This window comes from Natator depressus, chromosome 1, assembly GCF_965152275.1.
Source record: "Natator depressus isolate rNatDep1 chromosome 1, rNatDep2.hap1, whole genome shotgun sequence".
In the NCBI taxonomy this organism is placed as follows: Eukaryota; Metazoa; Chordata; order Testudines; family Cheloniidae; genus Natator; species Natator depressus.
Genome location: NC_134234.1, coordinates 324,287,903 through 324,305,564, shown reverse-complemented (window position 1 = coordinate 324,305,564; position 17,662 = coordinate 324,287,903). Strand labels below are relative to the sequence as shown.

Here is a 17,662-nt window from a genome sequence, read left to right as displayed (position 1 = left end):
TTACCCGATATTTCAAATCTGCACGGAGTATAAGTATGGTAACTGATCAAAATATAGCATGCTGTTTAAGGGACTATACACAAAGTTAATAAGCTTACAAAAACAATGAAAGGAGGTTTCTGAGAGACTTGACGGATCACAGGCTGATAGCTCCATTGTCACAGTGCCAGGGAAAATCTTGCTTGTTACAGTTAAACAGAGAACTGGAACCATACAAGCACAAAAATCAAGAAAATATTCAAAGCAGCTATGGAATCTTTCCATTATGTAGTCTGCATGACTGAATCCAAATTCACAAGACTTAGGGCATGGCTACACTTGCAGATGCAGAGCGCTTTGAGTTAAACCAGCCTTCGTAGAGCGCAGTAGGGAAAGCGCTGCAGTCTGTCCACACTGACAGCTTCAAGCGCACTGGCGGGGCCACATATGCGGCACTTGCAGCGGCATTGGGAGAGGTGCATTATGGACAGCTATCCCAGAATGCAAGTGGCTGCAATGTGCTTTTCAAATGGGGGTGGTGGTGGAGTGGAGTGTGACAGGGAGTATGTTGTGTAGATGTGGGGGGAGAGAGTGAGTTTTTCAAGGGCTGAGAGCATGTCAGCATGCTGTCTTGTAAATTCAGACAGCAGCAGACCCCCCTTCCCCCCACCTCTTTCTCTCACACGCAGCATTCCACATTAATGGTTGCTTTGTCTCGGAGAAGATACGCAGCTGGCTGTCAGAAACGGAGCTTTCAACAGGCATTTCCGCATTCCTATAGCCGATTCCAAAAAATGACAAGAGTGGCCACTTGACTTAAGGGGATTATGGGACATTTCTGGAGGCTGATCAGAGCGCAGTAACGCAACACCTCATTCACACTGGCGCCGCAGCGCTCCAGCACGGGCGCAGCAAACATTATTCCACTTGCCAAGGTGGAGTACCAGCAGCGCTGTAGCCACGGAATCAGAGCGCTCCAAGTGCCTTGCCAATGTGGACGGGTAGTGAGCTAGTGCGCACGGGGCTCCTTTATTGCGCTGTAACTCACAAGTGTAGCCAAGCCCATAGGCAGAGTCCAGCAGAAGAAGAGGTGACAGACAGAACACAATGTCTACTATTTAAAATTGAAGATACAAATGTCTACCCCAAATCTGTCTGTAAAGGAAGTTGTGCCAGAGTTTACTGCATGGAAGTGGTGTAAAATTGTGGAAGTAAAATCATCAGACAGGATAGTTAAAATCAAAATTGTCAGTTTTTTTAGTAACATCCATTTCTATAGTCAGCGTAGCACCAATCGAAGTGTGTATTTGGCACAGTCTGACTAGTTTAATAAAGACTTCAGAACAGTCCAAGGCTTTAAAAAGCAAATTAATTTGGTAAAACTGTATTGGTATCTAAAAGGCAAACACTAAACAGTTATTCTGGGGGCTCAATACAGAATTACAAAGTTCATTTTGGACAATGTGTGGACTTTATTTGTAAGCATTTTTAAAGTAAATCACATAGTGTATATTTTAATAAACTAAATACTTTTGTGCTTTTCTTTTCCAAATTGGGGGTGGATGGGTGACAGAAGCTAATTTTGGATTAGGGCAAGTCACAGCCACACTTTGGGTTTAGTTTAGCAGGTTCAGTCCTCTGGCATTCATTTGATACATTTTTCAAGCCCTAAACTACAGTGGGCTTGCCTCCATGATGCCAGCAGAGCACTAGAAGGGTGTGATTTGTAAAGCATCCGGGACTGCCACACTGGAAATCCTGCTGGTGCGCTTTAAAAAGGTACCACTTTGCATTAACAGCCTGTGTGAAACAAGACTACATTAACGCAAACTAGGTACCTTTTAGAGCATGCCAGTTGGGTCTACACAGGGCAGTCAGCAAACAGCATGTTAGTGCACTTTACAAATCTCACCCAACCCCAGTATGTTGCTGTGAGAACTTTATATTTTAAAATCCTTGATTTTTCAGTTTTAAGATTTCAACTTTAAAACCAGGAAGTCAAAATACAAAAGGAGGAGGAAAGTGGTGCAGTCAGACTACTTTAGGCTGCAAACACAATTTAATGCAAAAGCTGAACTGGAATTAAGTACTTCTGGAAAATCCGGACCACTGTTTGTACTCCAGTTGCACTTGTGTAAAATGTGTTAGGAGACCAAAGAGTTGCAGGAATAGTAGCTTTGAACTTCAGTGCAAAACAGCATAAGCCATGCACTTACACTTGTCACTGCCTATCTTCTGGACTTCCTGCCTCCTCACTTAAAACTTACAACTGGCTGGTGTAATGGCCCTATTCAGGAAGTGATGGGGTAAGGAGTGCAGCAGGCATCAGGTCTTCGCTGCCACCTCTTCTAAGCTCTGCAGAGCTGACTCAGTAACAACTCGTCTCCCTTTGTCTTCACCGAGATCTTAGCATTATACAAAAATCAACATGGCATATATTAAATGGATTAAAACTAGCTCAAGAGATCTCAAAATATAATTGTCACTGAGGAAATCAACAGGAGTCTGCACATGGTTGCTTCTAGTACAGTTTCATGTAGACTGATTCTCTGCCCAATGCTATTCAATATTTGTATCAATAATCTGGGAAACAAAACCACTGCTTTGAGTTAAACTCTGCAGATGACAGATTGGTGGGATAGAAAATAAAGAGATTGTCATACAGTATCATCTAGATTGCTTGGTAAGATAGGATGCAAACGAGCGAAGTTCATTTTGGTACAGCTAAGTGCAATCATAAATCAAGGAACAAAAGTATAGTCCACACTTACAGGATGGGGAGTTTGTACAACAGAAAGCAAAAACTCCTAAAAGGATTTCAGGGTTATCGTCTACAACCAAGTTAACATGAGCCTCCAATGTAACACTGGCTAAAACAGCTAACATGACCCTTTGATGTATAAACTAGGGAATATCAAGTAGGAGTAGCAATTAATACCTCTGTATATGGCATTAGTAAGACCACTACTAGAAAAAAGGATGTTGAAAAACTGGAGAGGGTGTTCAAAAAAGCTGATTCACAGTATAGAAAATATGCCTGACCATGAGAAATTCAAGGAACTATTAGCTTAGCAAAGAGAGGGTTAAGAGGCAATTTGAGACCATTAAATTTTAGAAGGCTCTTCAATATAGTAAACAAATGCATAACAAGAACCAATGGTTGCAGGTAGAAACTCAAAACATTCTTTAGAAATAAGACAAATCTTTCATGAGATTAATTATTGGAAAAGCCTACCAAGGGATGCAGTTAGAATTTCCATCACATGGAATCTTTCCATCAAGATTGGATGTTGCTCTCTCTATATATTTTAGTTCAATCACAAGTAGGCTTGCCAACTTTCCAGGATTGCACTGGAGTCTCCAGGAACTAAAGATTATGTCACCTCTAGGAATATGTCCAACCATAATTGGCAATCCTAACCACAAGTCATTGTGTTTGATCTAGGAATTACTGAGTAAAAATTCTATGGCCAGTGTTATGTAGGCAGGCAACCTAAAATGGCCATGATCAGGGCCCTGAGGTACCCCACAGCACAATGAGAACAGAGCCCTTAAATTCCATGGCAGTGCTAATTTATTCTGCTGCCATGAAGGTAATCCTCTGATTTTTAAAATAAAAAGTTTCAGAGTAACAGCCATGTTAGTCTGTATTCGCAAAAAGAAAAGGAGTACTTGTGGCACCTTAGAGACTAACCAATTTATTTGAGCATGAGCTTTCGTGAGCTACAGCTCACTTCATCGGATGCATACTGTGGAAATTGCAGAAGACATTATTATATACACAGACACCATGATATTGTTTCAAAACTGCAATGTAATTTAAATGAAAATCCAGGATTATAACTGGAATGCAGGGTATTGGTTACCAAGTATTTGTAACTTAACTTTCATGTGTTTAGGAAATGCTGAACAGTTATTGTGATTTTTTTTCTGGATAGTAGTTTAAATAAATTACCAAAATAAGTGAAACTGATGTGATTATATTGCATTATTTTGACAAATACAATATGTAGAATTTTGCAGAATTGTTAATGTTTTGGTGCAGAATTCCCCCATGAGTAATAGGTGGTGCTCAGATGTTTCAGTGATGGGGCTATACAAGGAAAGAGTGTACAAGAAAGAAAAGGTTCTGTTTTGCAATTGGCTTCCTTGGGAATGACCAATTTAGAGACACAAACTGCAGACAACAAACATATATGGCTGTAGAAGAGAGTGTGAGCATGGAGCACTGGGCCTCGTGTAAGACCTGAGGTCTGAATCATAGTCAGCAAAGTCTGACTATGCCATGAATCAAAGTCAGGCCATGTATTAAAGCAGATGCTTACAAGTTCAGTGTCCGCTACATGAACTTGGCAAGGGTACTGCTAGCGTTGCTAAAACACAAGCACGCCTAAGAAGCAACAGATGCTGGGTTGTTGTATGTATGCTTGTATGTGAATACATTCCAAATGATTAACGCAGGTGCATCCTGACCTAACACAAGAAAAGAGGGTTTAATGGAAGCGATGAATAGGGATGTTTTGCTCAAGACATCTGGAGCAAGGTACAAGGGGAGATAACAAGTAGATGTCATGAAACACATAAGGTGGTACGCAAGTTGTTTGTCTCAGTCTATAAATGTCAGGGTGCCTCACCTTAACCTTTTGCGTGGCCAAGGGGGACAGCAGAAATTCCTGCTGCTGACTGAATCATTCCCAGGCACTCATGTTAGTGTACCTGTAGCTACTATGGGATGCTAGTACTGAGCCTTGAGGGCAATAAACTTGGCTGAATGCCTTTTGTCAGCAAACCATTCCTGTGGTCTTTCTTCATGAGTAACGTCAAGGTCTGCTGAATTAGCAGGCTGCATTCTCTTCTACAGTGTTCCCTCTAAGCTGCGTACCTGCGCAGCCACACAACAGTCCATCAAATGCCACGCACTTGATTATTACAGCCATGCACATCCTCAGTGACTTGTGTTCAGTGCCCCACCCCTACTGCTCTGCTGCCACGCTGCTCCTACCCTCTGCCTTGGAGCCACCCCTGGCCAGCTGCACCCGGGAGCCTCCTGCTTGTGTGTATGTGCAGAGTGGGAAGGAAGGGGGTGCTGATGTCAGGGTGTCCCCCTCCCTCCGACCCATGTACCCTGTTAGGATATAGATATTCAGGCCTGCCTGTAAAGGCCTATACTTTAAGAATGTAGGTATAAGTTTATCATTTAGCTAGTAATAGAGGTATACAAGAAAGAATCTGTGTAAGGGCCTTCTCTCACTGTGACAGTCTGAGGCCCTGTTCTTAGGCCAATGCCTTTGGCTAAGCAGCAGAGGCAGCCATAAGCTGGGAAGCATACGGTCACATCCTCACATTCCAAACTAGTTGTCAAGGTTCCTTCCCCATTCTGAACTCTAGGGTACAGATGTGGGGACCTGCATGAAAACCCCCCAGGCTTACTTTTACCAGCTTAGGTTAAAACTTCCCCAAGGTACAAACTATTTTACCCTTTGTCCTTGTCCTTGGATCTTAAGGACAATGAAAAAGCATTCAATTTTCTTACAAGACTTTTAACAGAAGTAAAAAAGAATCATCTCCGTAAAATCAGGATGGTAAATACCTTACAGGGTAATCAGATTCAAAACATAGAGAATCCCTCTAGGCAAAACCTTAGGTTACAAAAAGACACACAGACAGGAATATTCATTCTATTCAGCACAGCTATTTTCTCAGCCATTTAAAGAAATCATAATCTAACATATATCTAGCTAGATTACTTACTAAGTTCTAAGACTCCATTCCTGTTCTGTCCCCGGCAAAAGCATCACACAGACAGACTCTTTGTTTTTCCCTCCCCCCAGCTTTTGAAAATATCTTGTCTCCTCATTGGTCATTTTGGTCAGGTGCCAGCGAGGTTATCCTAGCTTCTTAACCCTTTACAGGTGAGAGGATTTTTCCTCTGGCCAGGAGGGATTTTAAAGGGGTTTACACCTCCCTTTATATTTATGACACTAGTCAATATGGGGTTGTCAGGAAGGTGATCCGATCTATCACCTCCAGAGAAAGGGAAGAGCCTAGAAGACGTAAAAGGAAATTTAGGTTGATAGTTTTCTGTCTGGTAAGAACTCACTTATCAATAGACACAGCGGGGAAACCCTTATGTCTTTATAGATGTAGTTGTGAAATCCTCACTTCTGTATTGTTTTGTCATTATAGTTCCCACTTTGCTATTGTTTATTTGCACGGTCTCTGTCTGGTTCTGTGATTGTTTCTGCCTGCTGTATAATTAATTTTGCTGGGTGTAAACTAATTGAGGTGGTGGGATATAATTGGTTAGCTAATCATGTTACAATATGTTAGGACTGGCTAGGTAAATTTCAGTAGAATGATTGGTTAAGATATAGCTAAGAATATTACTATATAAATTAGGGGCAAACAGGAAGTAAGTTGGGATTCGAAAATAAAGAAAAAGCAACTTGGATTTAAACTTGCTGGAAGTTCACCCCAATAAACATTGAATTGTTTGCACCTTCGGACTTCGGGTATTGTTGCTCTCTGTTCATGCGAGAAGGACCAGGGAAGTGGGAGAGTGAAGGAATAAGCTCTCTAACATACCCCATCCCCGCAGAGCGGTGGGAGGAGAAGAGGGTCATGGCCTGGGAGTGAGAAGGAGCTGCTGGTGCCTGTTGCTGTGTCTGAACAAGTCTTCAGACTGGTGAGTGCTGCTCTGCTTAAAAGTGACAGCACACGGTCTCTCATACACTTCCCCAGCACACAGTCACACACACACACACACACACAGTCGCCGTCTCTCAGAGTCTCCGTCTCTCAAACACACATACAGTCTCCGTCTCTCTCTCTCTTACACACACTGTCTCTCACACAGTCTCACACTGTCGGTCTCACACACAGTCTCTCTCTCACACTGTCTCACTCTCTTACACACACACACAGTATCTTTCACACTAACCTCCCAACACATACTTTTATTGTTGGTGTTGTTACTTCTTGGTACTTCCTGCAAAACACATATATTCTCTGTAATTTTATTCTTTCAACGTGCTGTTATTTTAGTTTTTTGACTGATCTATGCATTTCAAAATTTTATTTCTCTCATGCTTAAATTTAATTTTTGAGTAGTGATTTCTAAAATGCCTGACCTGGCTTGGCTGGAGAAATTATCATTATTACTTTTATTACAGTATTGTGCTTTGTCATTCATTATTTAAAGTGGTACAATCAAATAACAGTACCCTTCTAGAATGTAACTTTAGCATCTAACCTTAGCAGTGCCCGTTTAAAAAACATTAACTAAACACATAACTTTAGACACTGTGCAGATGAAGGCTGTTTATTTTCACATTGTATTTTTAGTTATATCTGTAAAATAACTTAAAATTCGCATGAAAATAAATGTAGTAAATCTAGGTTTTTTGTTTCACTGGTGGTGCACATCCACACATTACCTCAATATTGGTACACATAAAACTGATTCCACACATGAATGGCAAAAATTAGAGGGAACAAAGTTCTTCGAGTGCCGATAACACTGGAGCTCCGAGAACAGAAGCACTGAGCATCCGTAACAACCTGGCAACAGTAACAACATTCTTAAGCAACATACTTAACAACAATGGACACCTACAACACTAAGGCAGATGGTCTTCTAAGGGAGAACACCATAGATTTTACCTACGTCACCTGCCAACAGAATTACACTGCCACATGAACTCGCATATCTTAAATTCCGTTATGGGTGTCTTCCAATGAGAATTAAAGAAGAATATCTGGATCCTGACCCAGCACCCTGAGGAAGCACAAAGCAGTAACAAGTAAGTGAGAAACAAATGTCTAGAAGTCATTTTAAGGAGAAAATGAGCATTTGGGAATACATATATAGCTCAACTATATTTCCAAGACTGAATTATAGACCCCATAGATCTGAGGGTATATACTACTATTTATGTAGGATTCATCTGCCAAATGCAGAAGGGCAGGCCTTATTACCAGGTACTGAAAAAACTTACCTGAGAAATACAGAAGTTCTGATACAGAAACAGCCAATATGACAAGGAAAGGGGTAACTCAACAAAAAAACATAGTGAAATCTTCTCTCAGATTTTGCTGGAGACTGAATCCAGGTGCTAAGATGAGGCCTTGAGAATGAAAAAAAAACACACTGAAGGGAACCTCAATTCTGCATTTCAGCTCACCAAAATTAACAGGATGACAGCTGAGGCTCTGAAGCAAGCCTCTGCAAGACTGTGAAGGACATCCAAAACCAACTGTTGTCTGTCTTTAAGAAGACTTAAATTACAACTATACTGCATACAGCAGCAAGGTCAAATAGTCTATTTAAGGTTGAATTGGAAGAGCTAATAAGAAGGCTGCAAGTTTGTGGAGATCAGGAAGAGGATACAACTGCTTCCCTCCCACAGCATGAGTCTGATTCACCAAAAGAGTAAGATGCAGGGATGATGATAATTATAATAATAGTACATCATACTTTATATACAGTGGTCATCAGAGGATCTTAAAGTGGTTTATAAAATAGGAATTTTTGCTCTCCTTGATAGATGGGAGAAACAGTACAATTAAGTAGTTTTTCATGACTACACAATGAGTCACTAGCAGAGCTAGAAACAGTATCTAAGTCTCCCAACCCATACTATTGCATCCTATCCACTGGACTATATGCAAGCAGAGCACTCACAGATGGGAGCTATGCTGGAGGTAGAAACCTAGGACTTCTATAATGCAGAGCTAAAGGCAGATTTGAAAAATGAAAGTTCTTCAAGATGTACTGCAACAGACGCAGAAGGCGTAAGAATCCCTTAAGTAACCAGGGAACATTCAGAAAAATGTTGCAGCCTGGATGAAGCAGCTATGAGACCCATATCCAACGGCTGCTGGAATCTTAGTTTAACTTTGTAGTCCTAAAATTTGCTTAAGTGACAAAATGAGAAACATGAGAAGATGGATATGAATTACAAGCAAGCAGACAGATTGGGGTGGCTTAGCAGCATTAGCCCTTTATGACCAGCCATCCAAGATCTTGACTCCACTGTTTTCTGGAGACATTAAACAGAAGATGGTAACGAGACCAGAATTTTTCCAATATATATAGTATGCCTATAAAGTTATTAAATACACAAGAAGCAAAGCACTAGCCGTCACGCAGTCAAACTCTGACAAGCCAGGATATGTAGAGAGGCCAGTGATCAGAAACAGAGAATGCACACCAAATCTACTGAAAACCCGACAGAAAGCACAGAGACGAAAAAACACAGGCTACAAAGCCTTGATTCCAAATAAAATGCAGATAATGAAAAAGAAAGAAGAGAGAATCTTGGATGCATTAATGCATAGATCTTTTGTCTCCTCAACCCCTATCATTCTTAGTCTTTTTGCATGTCTCCAACTATAGCATAGAAAATTTTAAAAGGGGAGTTCTTACAACCAACAGTCACAGAACTGGTGTAATTATGAATGAGGAATGGAGACTGTTATAATGTGGTATTAATTAGTAGCTTTAATAGGATATTCATTTTACCATTTATATGAACACATGTAGGTACAGTTACAAAGCAGAACAAAAAGTAACAGGTCTTCTCTGTAACTTGAGATAGAACAACAAAAAGCAAATCCTGGGGAATGTAAAAAGGTACACAGAATAATATTCTTTCCCTCCCTACTGCTAGTCAAACAGCCATCAACACCATGGCTCTTTAAGAGAAAAGATGGAATACTGAATTAAACATTCCATAGCTGTTGGCTACCAAAAAGAAAGAAAGAAAGAAAGAAAGAAAGTCAGTGCAAATATAGGGACAGCAACAAGTTCCCTTTGAGAAAGAAAGGCTGAAAAGTTAATAGGAAGCAGTGTAAAGCGAGAGAAATAGCGTAAGGGAAGTGAGTGAGATGAAAATAAGGAGGCTGGAGTGAGAAGAGCCAACATAACCAGACAGAGAGAGAACACAGATAAATGAGATGTGCACCTAACTGTACTAAGAGAATGCAAAGGGTTTATTATTGCTTGAACTGCATCAGTATAAGAGACAAGTTACCCAACATAATTTATCAGAGAAAAAAAAGGTCTGAGACCACTAGATGTTCTGGTGAATGGTAATTTTGTTCAGAGGGCAATACTACGAGTACTGATGCAGTTAATGGAACATGGTACTGTGATTCAGATTCAAAGAGTTATCAAACTAAGTGACTCTGGGTCATTCAACTCTAGTTATACTGCACTGGAAGGAAGAATTATAGCATGTGTTCTCCCTAACAATTTCAGACCTAATGACAGTCCACAGAGGAGCTATATTAATCTTTCTTTATCCAAAAAGAGTCTGCTGAAATGCAAGGCTTTTGTGAGGGCTTAAGAGTAGCTCACAGATGACACCTATTGAAGAGACAATAGCCAAAGTGAAAAAACAGAAGGACAGAATGGCAGAAAAATGGTATGGGAAGGAGGAAACGATTGGATTGGAATATTTTGGCCACAAGTTCAGTATATGATAGAATTAGATTAAAGAAACTGGAACAATCTCTCCACAAGAGAGAATCTGTGAAGGTCTTCACTTAAAACTGTTGCTGAATCTCTAGGAACATAACTAAACATAATTAATTAGTTTTCCTAATATCTAACCTAACAATAAGCATAGTTAAGCTCAGGAATAGGCTTCCAGAGGAGGCTCTGGCATCCCCATTATTGGAGTTTTTAAAGAACAGACTGGACAAACACCTGTCAGCATGGTCTAAGTTTACTTCGTCCTGGTACAGTGCATGGGGCTGGACTTGATGATTTCTCATGGTCCCTTCCACTCCTACATTTCTATGATTCTACAATAAATACAAGAAAATCAGTTGTATTTAAAGCTCTCTTATTATGATTTCTTATTTAAACATATGATTCTATTGTAAAATGCAACTAACATAGCACGGAGGTGGTCCATGTGTCTCAAATTTCCAGATCCAATTTGCTCAATTTACAAGATATTTTATTTAACTGAGAATACTACAAACTGAGCTGGGACCTAAAATCAAGTTGTGGTCTGACTTATGGTACAACAGCAGCTACTGCAACTGAAATTTTGCTATATTGATTCACAAGACAGAAAAGAAATCTAGTTCACTCTCCCAGAGCTGTGTATGTCTCAGTGGTGCTAAAAAAAGCAGAAGCTTTTACGTGTCCCTTGAAACAGGCAGATAAGATCCAGAATATACACAGGGAAAAGTTCGGTTAGAAGCACCATATTTTTCTTGCCATAACCACATACTTTTCTTGCCATAACCATACAGATAATCAACTCATAGCTTCATGTAGTTTATCTATCTAAAAACTCACTTCTAATGCATACACCACCACAGTATCTAGGTACCACATACAGAATTAAAGACCACAGCTGGATCCATCTTGACTACTTGAAGTTGTCTCATGAAGAAAGAACAGTTTTGGTAGTTATTCCATAATTCTAGAAGTCTTATTTAAGAAGGGGAATAAGGCTTTGGTACAGATATTTGTGGCAGTACTGAATATAGGTGTTCTGTAGCAAAAGAGGATGCTTAGTCTGAATCACCAGAGGTTTCACAGCAACATGTCTTAATTCTGGATACTCCTTGTGCGCAGTTCTTTTCTGTATACTAGGCACGTTTTAGCAAAAGTTTTTTTGGAAAGCTTTACACACGAAATAAGATGTATGGTACACTATCCACATTTGAACGGAAATTTTTATGATTACATTTATATAGGAGAAAGTTATATGTGATGTTTTTTAAATGGTATATGAAAATTCTTTAAAAACTACATAGTAACTTGTTTCTTCTGATAAACAGCGTTAAATGTAAATATTATCCAAATTTGATGTGGTCAAAAATAGATTCTTCAGCTTTTTCATTAGTTCTTTCATGAACATCTATATAAGTGTTTACACTGCACTCATCATGGTAATCTAATGAAACTAAAAATAATTAATCTCCTGGAGGTATACAAACTGAAATGATTTTTGTTCCTTTAAGAAATAATAATCCCTTTATAGCTCTTAAAGAGAGTTAAGAAATATCTAGCCAACAGCAGCTATTGTTAGAGATTATATAATAATTTTCCTCAGATAAAACTTAATTCAGGAAGTTATGAATGGTTCATGTCCAAATATCTAAATGAAGCCAGCACCAGGCAGAAAATTCATTCTCATGCTATTTTTCAGTTAAGGAAAACAAATCTCCAGAAGTGCATACATGTGCACACAATTCAACTGATCATAAAAAATGCAATGTAATGTTTGAATGCAAACAAAGCTTCATCATTGTCTATATTTTAAGAATGAATAGTTGATTACTCAAATATTCTTCTGTCTCTAATCTTCTGTTTTATCTATACACTCTAGCTGATAGCAACTGCATTTAAAAAATCATTTACAGTTTATCTGAAACCATTAGATGTTTTTAGAAAATAAAATGTGTAACCTCTTACCTGAGCATGGAAATTTGACATAGTAGTTGTCTCTATATCCTTCTTTCCCAAAATCTCCATTTTCACTGGTGAATTGGGAAAATTAAATGAAAAGTAGTCTAAAAAGTCAGGTAAATAAGTAGCTGCCCCATGAACAATACCCATTACATAGCAAGCTGCACAGTTTTCATTTTCACTAAAAACCAGACCCACAAACTCTTCTGCAAACCTCTCCATCTCCACAGGAGACAAGTGAGAGAGTTCATTACTGTAGGCATGGATAACTGATGCACCTCCATTAGGCTGGTGCTCAATATGAATGAGCTGTTTGAACTCCAATGTGTCCAACCTTTTGAGTTTATTCTGAACCCGTGGCTCCTTTAACGAGACAAATGGAAACTCACTGTTCTTGGGTATCTTGGACCCACAGTCCTTCTTGGGATCCATATTCATCTCACTGCAATCCTTAAGATGATCATCTATGATGCCTTTGGCTTCTTGATCCTCAACATCAGAAACCAATCCTGAGCAGATGGTCTGAATAGATTTGCTGTACATTTTTGGACGCTTCCTTTTCTCACATTCTTTGTGTTTCTTTTTCTTTTTCTTCTTTACCTTTTTAATTAGTAATTCTTCTGCATTGGTTTTTGGTTTCTCCTTCCCACCTGTAAAGAGGAAAGAGATTTCTGAAACATCTTTATTTCCCCATTTAAATAATAGCATTAAAAGTTACCCATACATACCCCCATAAGAGGCATGCTGAGAGAGACTTAACACTAAAATTAAAGTATCAAACAACTTTAGAGGTATTTTACTGAAGCCAAATAGAAACTAGAGCAATGTTATACAGTCACGTTATGTCTGACCACTTATTCTAGCAGGATATTGACCATACCACCAGTCTTCTCCAGAACCCCAAAATTTACCATTAGCTATAATTCTATCAAATGTATTTTATCTTCATATTATGCATTATGAAATAAGTACTCTTAAATACTGTAGATACAATTGCTATTTATGATTAGAAACTTGGCCCAATTGTTAAAAAGCAAGATTTTTCAGCTTTTTTTTTTTTTTAAATTTAAGCAGAATCATGCACTCTGAAAAAGTTAATAACCCTACTCTGAATATTGTTCTTTTGCTTATACTACTGAATTAGATAAGATGTGTGTGGATGCAGGAGACGGCAAAGAAAGGCACACCAGAAAAACCCACACTGACCAAGAAAGGAAAGTTTTGTAACAATCACAATCTTATCTGTGCTTTTTAAACAGTGGTGCAACCTCATCAGCAATTATGCCAGTACGTTAAATGATTTAAATGCAGACTGCAGTGTTGTAGCCATGTTCGTCCCAGGATATTAGAGGAACAAGATGGGTGAGGTAATATATTTTATTTACTCCTGGAGGAATTCTGTGTCACTGCGCAATGCAGAATTTGCACACAATTAATGTTCTGTGCAGAATTTCCTTTTTCCCCATAGAATGGGCACTGCACAGCTGCTGGTCACCCCTAGTAGCTGCTGGACCCAGCACCCCAGCTCGCAAATAGAAGACTGCTAGGGGGAGGGGAGAGAAGGAGCTGGAGAGTTCCTGGCAGCTGCAGTTCCCAGCACACCCGGAAGGAAGGAGGCAGTGCGCAGGAAACTCCGTACAAGCCTGGGGCCCAGCATCAGGCTGTTTCTCTCTCTAGATCCCTGGGCTCTGAAGGGCACCCTGAAGCTAGGTTCTGTAGGGAAGAGGTTGTGGGTGTCTGGGCTGCAGGGTCCCATGCCTGGCTCTATGGGGGCTGGGCGAGCACCCCAAGGCTGGGCTCTGAGGGTGATGGGAGTGTTGGTGTCTGCACCAGGAAGGGGCAGCTTGCGGCTAGGCCCCGGGGAAAGAATGTGTGGGTGTTTGGGGTATTTGGTGGCGTTTCTTTAACTCTCTATTCCTGCAGAAATTTTTTTTGTCAGCTGTATTGTTACAGACAGAGTTGCTGACAGATATTTTGAAATAAAATTACCAAAATAATTGTATCTGGTGTCATTATATAGTGTTATTTTGACAAACAAAATATGCAGAATTTTAAAATACTGTGCACAGAATTTAATTTTTTGGTAGAGAATTCCCCCAGGAATATTGGACCAACTTCTATTGGTGAAAGAGATAAGCTTTTGAGCTACACTGAGCTCTTCTTGAGGTCTAGGAAAGGTACTAAGAAGTGTCACAGATAAATACAAGGTGGAACAGAAGAGACTGTTTAGAACAGGGGTCTCAAATTCCCAGCCTGCGGGCCATCTGCAGCCCAAGAAGCTCCCCACTGCAGCCCACGGAGGAGAGACAGGAGGAGAGACGCAGGCAGACGCTGCCGGCAATGTCCGCTAGAGGCTCCACCCCCGTAACTCCCATTGACTGGGGGAGAGGGACAGAGATATCATCATTACTTGCCAGGCAGAGGCAGCCATGGAGGCAGCATCATTAGTTGTTGGGCAGAGTCAGCCATGGAGGCAGCATCACTTTTTTCCACAATGAATGTAAACAAGTCAAAATACTGAACACAACTATCTGATGCACACCTTGCTGCAATCCTGAAGGTTTCAACTGATCAGTCACGGAGGCCAAACATCAACAAACTGACAGAACTGAAGCGTTGCAAGTGTTGGGCAAACACTAAAAACTCTCGGGCAGGTGAAAAATTGTATAAACTTGTATAACAGCTTTATCATTTCTAAGAAATTCAAAATAAAAAATACAATATAAGTGTTTTCTTTTCTGAACACCATCTTCAGTGTTGGCCCGCTGGGAGGATCTGAGGACTGGCACTGGCCCTAAGGCAAATTGAGTTTGAGACCCCTGGTTTAGAATAAGTAGTTAACACATATTCTAGGAGATTATTCAAGATGAAATGGCCCATTAACACCTTTCCAGTCATAGAATAAAAAAGGAGGGTAGTGCATTACAGATTGTTGTAATAAGCATTAAATCCAATGTCTTTATTAAGACCATGATTTTTCATGTCCAGCAACATCATGAATTTAAGCTCGTCTTCTGAAGGTGTTGCACAGGTTTCCTCTGACAATGAGGACTGATAGGTCAGATATGGAGTTATCATATTGTCAAAAATGTTCACCACAGTTTATATGAATGTATTTGTCCTTTATCAGGTTTCTGTGACAGTTCATTCAAGAGAGTTGTGATTATCTGGTTTCATTCACATAGTAGTTTTTGGGGCATTTAATGCAGTAGATGAGATACAGCACATTGTGATAGACATATATAGGTAGGGTTACAATACGTCCAGGTTTTCCCAGACACTGCCTCTTTTTTGAGATTCCATCCTCTGTCTGGGTGGTTTTTCCAAACAGGAAATGTCCTGGATTTCTGCATAGCAGACACTGCAGCTTAGAGAGAGTCCCCATTGGTCTGACTAGTCCATTCCCCAGCAGCCAGATCCCACCCACCCGGGCTCCGGATCCCAGCCTTGGGGAGGAGGTCCTGCAGGGAGCCACTGACTAATGGCTGTTGCTGTGCTCCAGGCTTGCACCAGCCATGCTGCCACCCTGACAGGGAGCAACACTACTCCCCCATCTCTAGTGAGTGCCCCTGCCACAGATACCCCCTCTAGCTCCTCCAACTCTCCACCTCCAGCAGTGTCCTCTTTTTGGGAACCTGAAATATAGTAACCCTCCGTGTAGTACCAACGGATCTTGAAAGGTGCGTTATGTGAGGGGGGCGGGGGGAAGTGAGATATGTCTGCAGATTTTTAATCTGTGGTTATAGCTGGTTCTGGTGCTGCTTTCTGTTGATGTGTCCTGGGCTGTGGGGAGCTTGCTTCCAATTATGAGCTTGGCAAGACTGGGAGATTGTTTGAAGGCCAGAAAAGGGGGTTCAGGAAAGATTTCTTTCAGGATGTGGTCCCCACTGAGTATGGATTGTAATTGTTTAATGATACTCCATACCTGTTCCAGTTAAGTGGAATGTGTGTTTACTACTTGTACTAAACAAGCTGTTCCACTTCTGAGTACCATTCCCAGATATGAAAAGTTCTCTAGGGCAGTGTATCTCCCCACTGTATTTTCCACTGAATGCATCCGATGAAGTGAGCGGTAGCTCACGAAAGCTTATACTCAAATAAGTTTGTTAGTCTCTAAGGTGCCACAAGTACTCCTTTTTTTTTTTTCTCTAGGGCAGTGTTTCTCAAATGCAGCCACCATGACCACAGGGGCTTTTCTTGTGGCCACAGCCTCTTGGGCTGTGACTAGGGGGTAGGGGTGGGGTGAAGAGAAGAAGAGGGGGCACGGCCCACAATCACTCCTGAATGCACCACGTTGGTGTTGATTGCTGGGGCTGCGAGCAGGGGTTGGGCCCTACCCCCCTCTGAAGACACCCTGGACACAAAGTTGGAGGAGCAGGCAGCCACTGAACTTTCCATCTTCTCAGGGACAGTGGGGGGCTCAGACTTAGGGCTTCAGCCCTGGGGTGCTAGTAGGATAGCAGGTTCCACCCAATGGGCTTTAGGCTCCAGGCCCCTGCTGCCTCCCTGACCCCCCTCCCTCCCTCCCACCCACCCCCCCATTCGTCCTGGCCTCCGCTGCCTCCCTCCACGGCTTAATTTGGCCCCAGGCTTGACAGGGCTTAGTAAGTCTTCTGTGAAAAGTGATACTTCTATGTTTATCAATATCATTTAACAGATTTACTAGCTAGCAATAAATAAATTACAATGATTTGGATATGTATATTTATTTGCTTTTCCTAAAGCTAATTAAGTGTTTTAGGAAAAAGTATGAGAGCAGCCACAAGCACAAGGCCACCAAAAAATATATCCTGAGAACCCCTGCTCTAGGCTTATGTCTATACTTAAAATGCTACAGCTGCAACGCTGCAATTATGCCCCATAGTGCTTCACTGTAGGCATTCATTACACTGATGGGAGCAGATCTCCTGTCACTGTAGTTAATCCACCTGCTTGAGAAGCAGTAACCAAATAGCACTGTCTGCACCAGGCAGTTAGGTCAACATGAGGCAGCTTATGTCTACCTAACTCTAAAGTGTCTACACTACAATGCTGCTCCTGCCACTGTAAGTGCCCCACTATGCTGACCTAATAACTCCACCTCCACAAGAAGTATCGTGCTTAGGTTGATGTAGTTAGGGTGAGATGGTATCTGTGTAGACACTGCACTACTTACATCGGCCCAGCAGGGAGCCCTGCACCCAACTCCCAGCTGGGATCTTGGCGCAAAGCCAGCAGCCTGAGCTCTCAGCCTGCCCCACTGAAGTCAGT

General features: G+C 41.0%; 1 protein-coding gene across 2 annotated transcripts in view; it reads right to left on the bottom strand.

Annotated features, from left to right (window-relative positions):
• The window catches only part of RSBN1L (round spermatid basic protein 1 like), a 99,603-nt gene that overhangs the window by 38,342 nt on the left and 43,599 nt on the right, over positions 1-17,662 (bottom strand). The window contains exons 3-4 of one of the 2 annotated variants that reach the window (XM_074942544.1): positions 12,802-13,062; positions 12,419-12,483 (exon numbers count right to left, since the gene is read on the bottom strand). In XM_074942544.1, coding sequence (XP_074798645.1) covers positions 12,419-12,483; positions 12,802-13,062 — 326 coding nt within the window. Of the gene's footprint in view, positions 1-12,418; positions 13,063-17,662 lie in introns of both variants that reach the window. The other variant, XM_074942543.1, reaches the window with a different exon arrangement.